The sequence below is a fragment of the Sander lucioperca genome, chromosome 14 (assembly GCF_008315115.2).
Source record: "Sander lucioperca isolate FBNREF2018 chromosome 14, SLUC_FBN_1.2, whole genome shotgun sequence".
NCBI classification, from domain to species: Eukaryota; Metazoa; Chordata; class Actinopteri; order Perciformes; family Percidae; genus Sander; species Sander lucioperca.
Window position 1 is genome coordinate 9,660,387 of NC_050186.1, and position 13,015 is coordinate 9,673,401.

The following is a 13,015-nucleotide window of genomic DNA, read 5'->3' on the forward strand; positions in this document are numbered from 1 at the left end:
CAGAACTTTCAATAGGTAGATTTGAAGTAGTAGGTAGAAACATGAAGTGGAAAAGGGATAAAGAGCTTCTACTTTTTTTATGAATACAGGATTGCATGAATTATTCCTTGTGAGAGGATTATGAGTGAATTAGACACACCATCTTCTTGTGTTGTCCACATGAAGATGTTTAGCCAGCAGACAGTTATAGGCAAGTAAAACCATGTTGGGCTGAGATTAGATTTAAAGCAATGCTAAAACTTTTGCTTAAAAGGGGTAACCGTTGCAATAACAGGATAATATTCAAAGGAGAGTGATTGAGGATAATAATCATTTTCAAGGAATAAATTCCATCAGCCTTTCTACAATTGATCTCATCCTCCGAAAGAATCGGTTCCGGATGAAACAGGTGTCCCTTTTGAACGAAACTCTGACTGAATATGTTCAGGTATGACTTTTGATATTGTATGAAGTATTGTGCACCATCACAGTATAGCAGTTTATGCTGCCATTTGTGCCCTCCTGAACTGTGCTTCAGGGTAGTGATATAATCTATTGTGTTTTGATGTGTTTTGCAGAGAATCTTTGAGATTGAAGGCTGGCCTGTTCCACCTGAAATTATCTTTGTGGATGAGGCTGGTTTCAACCTCACCAAAAGAAGGAGAAGGGGGAGGAATATAATCGGCCATCGGGCTATTGTAAATGTCCCTGGTCAGCGTGGAGGGAATGTCACGATGTGCGCAGCCATCAGCCAACGAGGGGTACTCCACCGCCATGCCAGTCTAGGACCCTATAATACTATGCTCCTTCTTGCATTCCTTGACGGTCTAAGAGAGCATATGTTCCAGCTGGACCACAGGGAACCAGCACAACCAGAGCACCCTCGCTATGTTGTTGTTTGGAATAACGTCAGCTTCCATCGCGCTGCTCTGGTTCGTGACTGGTTTACCGATAACCCAATATTTTCCAACCTCTTTCTGCCTGTATACTCTCCATTTCTTAACCCAATAGAGGAGTTTTTTTCGGCATGGCGGTGGAAAGTGTATGACCGAGAACCTTATATGCGTGTTCACCTCCTTCAGGCCATGGAAGAAGCCTGCCTAGACATATCAGTAGATGCGTGCCAGGGGTGGATCAGGCATGCAAGAGGATTTTACCCCCGCTGCCTGGCTAGGGCCAATATAGCCCGTGATGTGGACGAGATTCTCTGGCCTGACCCAGAGCAAAGACGGGATGCTGATGCAGAATAATTATTTTTTTTTTTACTGTGTAGTACTGTAATACAGTAATGAATAAAATGTGCCAATGTAACCATTGGTTGTGTCTTGTGTTCATCTGAAAAGGTTTGTGGCAACATAACTTAACAGTTTTGGAAATGTTGTTTTGAATTTATTACACCAGTGTGTAAAACTAAGTTTTAGTGTGTATGTTGTGACGGCTTGTGTGTCCCGTCTGGGGTCAAAGTTTGGTTTTTCAACAAGAGTTAATGGTTTTGATATGGTGCTTCATTTTAACCTGAAAATAGGATGTTTGGTGAATTGGGTGAGACGTTATGGATTTGTGTTTACTGTTTTGAGAATACAAGGCATAGTTTCAAGAAATGTGTTTAAGCAATCGAGAAAAACTGTAATAAAGTCTATCTATCTATCATCCATCCATCGATCCACCCACCTATCTATCTACCTATCTATATATCCATCCATCCATCCATCTATAATCCATCTATCCATCCATCCATCCATCCATCTATCCATCCATCCATCCACCCACCTATCTATCTATCTATCCATCCATCCATCCATCTATAATCCATCTATCCATCCATCTATAATCCATCTATCCATCCACCCACCTATCTATCTATCCATCTATCTATCTATCTATCTATCTATCTATCTATCATCCATCCACCCACCTATCTATCTATCTATCCATCCATCCATCCATCCATCTATAATCCATCCATCCATCCATCCATCTATAATCCATCTATCCATCCATCCATCTATAATCCATCTATCTATCCATCCATCCATCCATCCATCCATCCATCTATCCATCCATCCATCCATCCATCCATCCATCCATCCATCCATCCATCCATCCATCCATCCATCTACCTATCTATCTATCGATGTAAAAGATCTGAATACTTCACTTGAATGCTGTCTATTTTCATTATTTTATTTTGAAAATCTTGGCCCTGTGTTGTGATTAGGTTGAGTGTTTGCTGCCCCCCAGTGGCCGCAGTCAGGAACTACAACACACAGGGACCCTCACATTATGATGCAAGACTTCATGTCTTTCTGAAATAATGATACAAAGGAAAATATAACACAAAACACATCTGCTTTCTTTATTTCATTTAAACGACAAATCACATACTGATCATCAGCCTTAAACATAACGCCTGTTTCTAAAATATTTACAGTCATATTGTATTATTTTATTTATATAAAGTATGTAATACATACATATTATTTCATTTTAAATTACATATATTTTATATAATTGTATAATTTATTTTATTTACTCATTAATTTTTTTAACTCTATAATTTATTTATATTTATTAAATAATTAAAAGAAATTGAAATGAATGGGTGCAGTAGCGTGGAGTCGCCAGCAGGGACGCTGTTGTCTCTTTCCATACCCATAAGCGGGGGAGTGAGAGGTGCATGAAATGGAGAAAAATGGCGGATCATGTGCAGGTAAGCAGAGGTTTCATGTTTTTGTAACCGACAATTTATCCACGAGCGTGTAAATGAGTGGGAAGGCGGATTCGGGTGCGCGTGTTCCCGGTACGGAGCGTGTGTGCGGCCGCTGCGGGCACGAGGCGGCCGTTTACGGGCTGTCGGCGGTAAAAGAAAGGATGTGGCCGCCTGTGTTGACTTGTGGCCTGCTGTCATTGCTCGGGCTGTAGCGCTAGCTTGTGTGCTAGTTGCGAGGGTGATTACAAGGCTCCAGGACGAAAACAAAAGCCGGTGAGCCTCCCGGTTGTACCCCGTATAACCCCCGGTGTCGGTGCCGGTTGAATGTACAGCACCGCCGGGATAACTTCGTGTCTTATCGGCGTGTTTCCGTGAAGTAAACAATAAAACACGAACGGTTCGGGCCGACCCCCTTTTTCGAGGCTAAGCTAACGTACGTTAGCTTCAGCCCCAGACGTCAACGTCTCCCGCGCGAGCCCCCGTTTGAAAACATGATGTGTAACTGTTTGTCTGGAGAAACCCCGGCGCCGTGCCCCCCTGGCTGCTTCCACCATTCACCAAAACATTGAATTATATTACAATTAAAGACACCGGGGTTGCTACACCTGTGTTGTTTATGTGCGTAACTAAGCGTGGCGTGGACTGGACACATGTTTTGGGAATAACTGCCAGACAGAGAGAGAGAGAGAGAGAGAGAGGAGAGGCTGCAACGGCTGAAGTTGTATTCTGGATTATTCTGCACTGCTTCCATTTTCTGTCTCAAAGCTACCTCGTTGCTCCGTTGTTGTTGTTGTTGTAGCGCGTGGTGTTTTTGTAGCTTTGAATGCGGCTAGTAGCTAGGAGCTAGCAGAGGATTATTTAGGCTAGCAGCTTTAGTCTAGCTGCCATAACATCCAGACTCGAGCAGGGCAGGTGCAGAAGTTCCGATACGGAGATACATAATAATAATAATAATAATAATAATAATAATAAGTTTATTTAATAGAGCTAGAATAGATGCTTCACACGAGTAAAATTGTTAGAAATGCGACCAAAAACAAGCAATAAAAAATATATGAAATAATTATAATAAAAATTAAAATAGAAACAAATCAAAAAGTCATAAAAAATAAATATGGAAATAAATAAAAAGAGAAATTAATAAGCAATAAAAAGGATAAAATACAATTAAAAAAAAGAATGAATTTAAAATAGAAATAAACAGTAAAAGAACAAGTGATGAAAAAAGAATAAAAAAATAAAAAAAAAATAAAAACAGTTAAATATCAAGAAGAATAAAATTTAAATATAAATAAATAAAAAATAGTATAAAAGAATAAGCTAGAAAAATGAATAAAATAAATAGAAACAGTTACAAAAAATTTAATAAATAATTAAAAACGCTAATAAAAGAATAAAATATATATAAATAAACAATAAAAACAGGGACGAAGAAAATAAATAAAATATAACTTTATATATTTAAAAAGAACAAAACACAACAATGTCCCGAGATAGACCTTTTCAGTTGTTAGTCTCAGAGCTAACTGTTATTGTTGTAGCTCGCGGCGTTTTGCAGCATTGAGTGCAGCTAGCTAGCTAGCTAGCAAGTAATCACAATCAGTGTGGAATGGTGATAAACCGCGCAAGAGGCAATACAACAAGCCTATTTTTCGCATCTTAAAAACCACCATAAGCCACTTTACGATGAGTGCATGAAACTATCTGTTGCAGTTAAAGGACAAGTCCGGCACAAAACGAACTTAGGGGTTAATAACAGATGTGTACCCACTCTGTCGCTCTCTGGGACATGTCATGCTAATCAAATGTGTTTGTAGCTTGAAACAAGCTAACTATTATAAAGACAGCCGCGTTCTCGTATACAGGCGGCCGCTGTCTTAGGAGCTACTGTCTTTCTAAACTATCTTTTTACAGTTTTTCTCGATTGCTTAAACACATTTCTTGAAACTATGCCTCGTATTCTCAAAACAGTAAACACAAATCCATAACGTCTCACCCAATTCACCAAACATCCTATTTTCAGGTTAAAATGAAGCACAATATCAAAACCATTAACTCTTGTTGAAAAACCAAACTTTGACCCCAGACGGGACACACAAGCCGTCACAACATACACACTAAAACTTAGTTTTACACACTGGTGTAATAAATTCAAAACAACATTTCCAAAACTGTTAAGTTATGTTGCCACAAACCTTTTCAGATGAACACAAGACACAACCAATGGTTACATTGGCACATTTTATTCATTACTGTATTACAGTACTACACAGTTAAAAAAAAAAAAAGTTATTCTGCATCAGCATCCCGTCTTTGCTCTGGGTCAGGCCAGAGAATCTCGTCCACATCACGGGCTATATTGGCCCTAGCCAGGCAGCGGGGGTAAAATCCTCTTGCATGCCTGATCCACCCCTGGCACGCATCTACTGATATGTCTAGGCAGGCTTCTTCCATGGCCTGAAGGAGGTGAACACGCATATAAGGTTCTCGGTCATACACTTTCCACCGCCATGCCGAAAAAAACTCCTCTATTGGGTTAAGAAATGGAGAGTATGCAGGCAGAAAGAGGTTGGAAAATATTGGGTTATCGGTAAACCAGTCACGAACCAGAGCAGCGCGATGGAAGCTGACGTTATTCCAAACAACAACATAGTGAGGGTGCTCTGGTTGTGCTGGTTCCCTGTGGTCCAGCTGGAACATATGCTCTCTTAGACCGTCAAGGAATGCAAGAAGGAGCATAGTATTATAGGGTCCTAGACTGGCATGGCGGTGGAGTACCCCTCGTTGGCTGATGTTTGGCACATCGTGACATTCCCTCCACGCTGACCAGGGACATTTACAATAGCCCGATGGCCGATTATATTCCTCCCCCTTCTCCTTCTTTTGGTGAGGTTGAAACCAGCCTCATCCACAAAGATAATTTCAGGTGGAACAGGCCAGCCTTCAATCTCAAAGATTCTCTGCAAAACACATCAAAACACAATAGATTATATCACTACCCTGAAGCACAGTTCAGGAGGGCACAAATGGCAGCATAAACTGCTATACTGTGATGGTGCACAATACTTCATACAATATCAAAAGTCATACCTGAACATATTCAGTCAGAGTTTCGTTCAAAAGGGACACCTGTTTCATCCGGAACCGATTCTTTCGGAGGATGAGATCAATTGTAGAAAGGCTGATGGAATTTATTCCTTGAAAATGATTATTATCCTCAATCACTCTCCTTTGAATATTATCCTGTTATTGCAACGGTTACCCCTTTTAAGCAAAAGTTTTAGCATTGCTTTAAATCTAATCTCTGCCCAACATGGTTTTACTTGCCTATAACTGTCTGCTGGCTAAACATCTTCATGTGGACAACACAAGAAGATGGTGTGTCTAATTCACTCATAATCCTCTCACAAGGAATAATTCATGCAATCCTGTATTCATAAAAAAAGTAGAAGCTCTTTATCCCTTTTCCACTTCATGTTTCTACCTACTACTTCAAATCTACCTATTGAAAGTTCTGATTGGTGTGTGATCAATTTTGACTCGTAGTGTTTCCACCTGGGTAATTGTGTGCTAATTGAGCTTCAGCTGTGCTGACTTGAGTGAGCAATATTGAATGCTGTGCTTTCTAAATGACAACATGGTGTAGGCAATGAGAAATTAAGGGATTTGTGTGTAGAGTTTTGCAGTAACAGTTCAACAAATCTGACTCGTGTGTCAAAACCAGGGAATAGTGTTTATAGTTTAGTGAAATGAGTGTGCTTTTTGAAAAATGGCATTATAGTTTTGAAATTTTAGTTCAAAAGCCTGGTTATAGTGTTTAAGCAATTGAGAAAAACTGTAATAAATTGTCTGTACACTTACAAAGTTCTCAATGCTTCGGTTAATATGTAGGGACCCTCATTATGCTACCGTTGAAGTGTGGTGATATTTTGAGCCTTTTTAGTGGTATAGAAATAGTGATTTGTTTTTACTTTCCCTGTGCCCCGAATACTAGCGTTGTAAGCTAATCAGTGGTCCGCGCTAGCTTGTTTCAAGCTACAAACTCATTCGATTAGCATGAAAACATGTCCCAGAGAGAGACAGAGTGGGTACACGCCTGTTATTAACCCCTAGGTTCGTTTTGCGCCGGAATTGTCCTTTAATGCGCCAGAGCTAGCCAAACAAGCCTCGCTAGCGAGTGCTTCTGCTAGTGGCACAAAGTACGACAAGAACTCGAAGAGACATACCGAAATCACCAATGCTGTAACGTAGTATTTGGCCAGAGATATGATGCCCATCCACACAGTGGAGAAAAAAGGCTTCAAGAAGTTTCTGAAGACACACGGTACCAAATGCCATCCCGCACCTATTTCTCCAGGTAGCTATCCATCAGCTTTATAAGAGGGGGTGCAGGCAGAGGTTGGAGTCGGGTTGGACATCGAGAACCGATTCCTACTTGTAATTGTTTCAGAAATTAGTCAGAAAGCTGCAGCGTCTCTGACATTGACTCTGGATCTGATCCAAACAAGCTTTATCATGTTGGTTTGTCACATGAGCTAAATAAAGAAAGAAAGCATCGTGATCTGATTGTGAAAGATATTGTTCTTCTTTATTTGTTTATAGTGCAATACAACATGAAAACGCATGACGCAATACAAGAGAAATGCGGAAACTAGACCTAACCAAACGGACAAATAAACGTGTGTGTGTGTGTGTGTGTGTGTGTGTGTGTGTGTGTGTGTGTGTGTGTGTGTGTGTGTGTCAGGGCATTGCGTAGAGAGAGAAGAAAGAAAGGGAGAAGAGAGAAAAAAATACATATTCTTGAATAAGGTCATAATTTTCAACCCCCCTTTAAAAATATAATAATATAATATTATCATTTTTTTTATTAGACATAATGTAATGCAAATCATCACATAATGAAATATGACCCCAACGTTTCTTTCATGTCTAGTTTAGGGATAACTGCCTCGTGTGTGTGTGTGTGGATGGATGGACTTTATTAATCCCAAACTGGGAAATTACTGTGTTACAGCAGCAAGTTACAGGGACATAAACACACATTCTCACTCACACACACACAGAAAACACCAGAAATATACTACAGGGTGTTCCCTGCCATTACAAGTCTTCGGTGCAGCACCCGAGCCGTTTTTGGCAGCAACCTAAGCTGAATGAGTGTGAAAAGGGGCACAACAGCGCCAGAAGCTTTGAAGAAAGCATCAAACTTACTAAAGCCTTTTCTCAGCTTTAATGATTGTAGTTTGACTTCTTTAGCAGGTTTTGCCAGGTTTCCCGCAGCACTTTGCAGCTCGGCGGCCGCCTGAGCAACGCACACCGTAAAGGCATACTATGTAACTCTTCCCTCTTCGGTCCCCCTACAGGTTGTCAAATCACATGCACACGCTGCTGTAGGGGGTCCGAAGACGGAAAAGTTACATAGTATGCCTTTAACTATCGGCACGTCGGTACTACAGAGGATGGATTTACTTTAAATCAAACGGTACCACATTTTGGTACCCAAGAGCGCATCTTGACAGAGAGCGGAGCTCCCACTGCCGACACACACACACACACACACACACACACACACACACACACACACACACACACACACACACACACACACACACACACACACACACACACACACACACACACAGACACACACACTCACTCACACACACACACACACACACACACACACACACACTCACAGACACACACACACAGACACACACACACACACACACACAGACACTCACACACACACACACACAGACACTCACACACACACACACACACACACAGACACACACACACAGACACACACAGACACACACACACACACACAGACACACACACACACACAGACACACACACACAGACACACACACACACTCACAGACACACACACACAGACACACACTCACAGACACACACACACACATACGGTGACGCAAAACTGTGTGAAATTGGACGTAGTATGCACGCCAGGCTAGGTGGTGGTGTGAAGCACTGCCACACAACACCACCAAGGCCACGCGCCTTCGTAGAACCTTCCTTCTACTTCTCTCACTAGTAGCGCCAAACCAAAACATGTCGGAGTGAACAACAGAGCTTGTCTGGAAAGACGAGGAGGTGGAGTTGTATGTTTGTCTGATGATGACCGGCACGGTCGACCGTGATGAGCCACAGCACCCACGGGAGCACTACCAATATCCTGAGCCTCGCAGCCCTTCAGTGGCAGCGGCCAGCGGGCGGAGGAGGCTGAAGCAGACCCTCCTCTGCCCGCTAGCCTCTCGCTCTTTCTCTTCAACCGTAATGTTGTAGCCTACTCTGGCTCAAATGAATAGCCTACATATACGTCATTCATGGAACTTTAACAACCTTATCCACATTGTCGAAATCATGTAAATATTGAGCCATATTTGAAAATCTTTTAGATAACAGGAGCCTATAATTTCTGTAGCCTACTCCGTAACAACAGACTACCTGGACGCCTTTTTCTCATCTCTCTCCACGCCGCTGTCTTCAGACTTTTGGGTTTTTACCCTTTAGACGGTAACGTGACGGTGGAGTGTTTTTAGGATTTCCACTCTGGAGGGTGGTTTCACTTTTTTGCGTTTTTAAGCCCCAAAACCTCTCGTTTTCTCCCGCGAGCGTCATTGTGTAAACGGCCTGATTAGTTTTCAGTCAGATTTTAGTTAGTTTTTAGTAGGGCTGCACGATTATGGCCAAAATGATAATCACGATTATTTTGATCAATATATTGATCACGATTAATTATCACGATTATTTGTTGATTTTAACCAAAACACATTTTATTGTCACATAGGCTAATTATAACTGCTTTCACATCCATACTGTGCTACATTCCTCCCCTGTTGAAGGATACTATGAAGGAGCCATTTCAGCTGTTGTGCGACCGCTTTCCAAACATGCGCGTTTGCCGTGAAAAGAAACAGGCAACGCAATTTACTGTTCATGTTAACGGCGCATGTTAAAATCTGGTGCCACCGGTGCCCTATTGGCTGGTATCTACCGGACGAAATAGCAACACGGATTACGGTGCCACTTTAATGTCTGCGTTGCTCTGATGCTCCAAAACAGACGTTAGAGGCAACAGAAACATCGCTGCATGTCACGCTAGTAAACACTAATAACACGTTACACAGCAGCTAACGTTAGCCTACCATTAGCTACAGTAAACACTAATAACACGTTACACAGCAGCTAACGTTAGCCTACCATTAGCTACAGTAAACACTAATAACACGTTACACAGCAGCTAATGTTAGCCTACCGTTAGCTAGTAAACACTAATAACACGTTACACAGCAGCTAACGTTAGCCTAGCATTAGCTACAGTAAACACTAATAACATGTTACACAGCAGCTAACGTTAGCCTACCGTTAGCTACAGTAAACACTAATAACACGTTACACAGCAGCTAACGTTAGCCTAGCATTAGCTACAGTAAACACTAATAACACGTTACACAGCAGCTAACGTTAGCCTACCGTTAGCTACAGTAAACACTAATAACACGTTACACAGCAGCTAACGTTAGCCTACCGTTAGCTACAGTAAACACTAATAACATTACACAGCAGCTAACGTTAGCCTACCGTTAGCTACAGTAAACACTAACACATTACACAGCAGCTAACGTTAGCCTACCGTTAGCTACAGTAAACACTAATAACACGTTACACAGCAGCTAACGTTAGCCTACCGTTAGCTACAGTACTAAACACGGCTAAAATACTGACAGCTAAACGGTGTAGTGTGAGCGTGTAGCGGGACGTACAACAGTCTGCCGCTAAAGCTATGAGCTAACAGACTCAAACTAGCACTGGTCACTGCTGTTGTCTGAAAAACAACACAGACGGGACTAAATGTTGCGTTTACTGGTAAACTGGTACACCTTGTGACGACTTATGACCGACTGCAGATTTTAGTCTGTTATAAGTCAGTTTTCAGACAGTTTTTAGTCAGTTTTTAAACAGTTTTCTATCAGTTTGGGAACGCCGGCAGCCACCACTAATTAATTAGTCAGGATGTGTAGATTTTTGGCAGCCAGCTTTCTAAAAGAAAGCACGATGGAAATGAAGGAGAAACCAGCACGACTTGCAACCCCAACCAAAAAAGTTTTGTGATTGACACATTTTAATATTTTGTCCGGTAAAAACACGCCTGGCCGGTGGATTGTTTTCATCTACCCACCAACTAGGCCGGTGAGTCGAAAAGTTAATTTCAGACACTGGAATACGCCCCAAGCTGTTTAAAAAACTGCGTCGTCATTCATTTTTCTTTATCTCTTAACAGTTTCTAATCTTTCCACATTAAAATCCATTTTTAAGTTTTCAGAGTTTCTTCTGGCTCCTACAGGCGGTTTCGGTTCTTATCTGAGTCCAGCAGAGTTTCACGTGATGTAACACTCGCTCTCTTGTTCTCCCAAAAAAACATACCGTACCCCAAATTCCCCACTGTCTAATGTGAGCAGTGAATGCACCGACATGTGTACCAAAAACTAAGAGAAGACCTCTACAAGTCCCAAGTTTTCAGTCTGTTTTCAGTCAGATTTTAGTCTGTTATAAGTCAGTTTTCAGACAGTTTTCAGTCAGTTTTTATTCAGTTTTCAGTCAGTGAATGCACCAACTTGTACCAAAAACCAAGATAAGACCTCCACATCCCCCAACGCCTCTAATCTTTAAACTGTCCACCCCTCCGTTTTGAATTCATCAGTGCCTGGCATCTCACTGTGACTGTGCATGACTCGGCACTTTCCCTGCCCTGCCACACGCACGGAGCATTAAATGTACAGAGGAGCAAACGTCTCCCAATCTGCCCTAAATGTGCATACTTAAGATTGTGTTAAACGTGACATCTTGTGTATTGATTTGGGGAGATAATAAAAATGTTTTTTTTTTATTTTAAGTGATGGTTGTTTTCGTTATATATCAATTTGCCAGTTATTTGCTGAAGTTTGTTAATCATTTAGTTTATAAAATGGCAGAAATAGTGAAACGTCCATCACAGTTAAATTTGAACTCACTTCTTTTGTCCCTCTGAAAGATCTTTAATTTACAATGAAATGAGTTTTACGTGGAAATTACGGCCATTATTGTCAGGCTAATTGTTTCAGCTCTAATACGATTGCACTTGTCTATCTGTATCTGTTTGTTTTCATTCAGTTTTTAGTCTGTTTTCAGGAGGGATGCACCGATACCGATGCCTGGGCTTTGTGTCTCTGTCGATACCCGATACCGATCCCATACCATTGTTGAATTAATAATAAACTGTATACCTTCCACCTTATACCTTCCTTCCTCCATGTGGAAGAGACTGAAGGCACCAGACTTTCCTAACTAAGACAAAATAACAGAGATGTAATGTATTGAATTCTTATTTATTTGTTATTTAAAAAACAATTGTGCATTCAAATCGAAAATAGAATGTAATCAAACTTCTTAAAATAAATTTAAATAAATAAAATGGAGCGGTAGAAACCAAATAGTGAATACTCTTCCAGCATGCGACGCACGTGCTGCTGACGAATGACGGAGGATGTGCTGTGACAGAGAAACAATAAATAAGTAAACTGGATCGGCCCGTGGATATGTTCATTTTCCAGTCATTTTTTAGTCATTTGTCAGTAATTTTTCAGTAATTTTCCAGTCATTTTTTAGTCATTTGTCAGTAATTTTTCAGTAATTTTCCAGTCATTTTTTTTGTCATTTGTCAGTAATTTTTCAGTCAGTTTCCAGTCATTTTTTTGTCATTTGTCAGTAATTTTTCAGTAATTTTCCAGTCATTTTTTTGTCATTTGTCAGTAATTTTTCAGTCATTTTCCAGTCATTTTTTTGTCATTTGTCAGTAATTTTCCAGTCATTTTTTTATCATTTGTCAGTCATTTTTCAGTCAGTTTCCAGTCATTTTTTTGTCATTTGTCAGTAATTTTTCCAGTCATTTTCCAGTCAGTTTTCAGTTAGTTTTCAGTCAGTTTTTAGTCAGTTTTTGGTCAGTTTTCGGTCAGTTTTTGGTCAGTTTTCGGTCAGTTTTTAGTCAGCTTTCAGTCTGTTTTCAGTCTGCTTTCAGTTAGTTTTCAGTCAGTTTTTAGTCAGTTTTGAAATGAAATAAATTAAATTTACGTAGAAGTTCCGGCCCTTATTCTCAGGCTAATTGTTTCAGCTCTAATACGATTGCACTTGTTTCTCTGTATCTATTTGTGTGTGTAACACAATGTGCCCTTTTGTGTTCTTGTGTGATTGTTTCTTCTTTTACAATCATGAACGTTTTCTTGTGTCTGTCAGTCAGATGGTACTGTTGATAACTAACTG

The 13,015-nt window shown here is 40.6% G+C and overlaps 1 protein-coding gene across 4 annotated transcripts in view; it reads left to right on the forward strand.

Moving 5' to 3' along the window:
- Window positions 1–2,607: 2,607 nt before the first annotated feature.
- xpo7 (exportin 7) overlaps window positions 2,608–13,015 on the forward strand; it is a 44,200-nt gene continuing 33,792 nt past the window's right edge. For 3 of the 4 annotated variants that reach the window (XM_035991814.1, XM_035991815.1, XM_035991816.1), the window contains exon 1: window positions 2,728–2,838. In XM_035991814.1, coding sequence (XP_035847707.1) covers window positions 2,743–2,838 — 96 coding nt within the window. In that variant the 5' untranslated portion in view covers window positions 2,728–2,742. Of the gene's footprint in view, window positions 2,690–2,727; window positions 2,839–13,015 lie in introns of those variants that run through there. The other variant, XM_031287817.2, reaches the window with a different exon arrangement.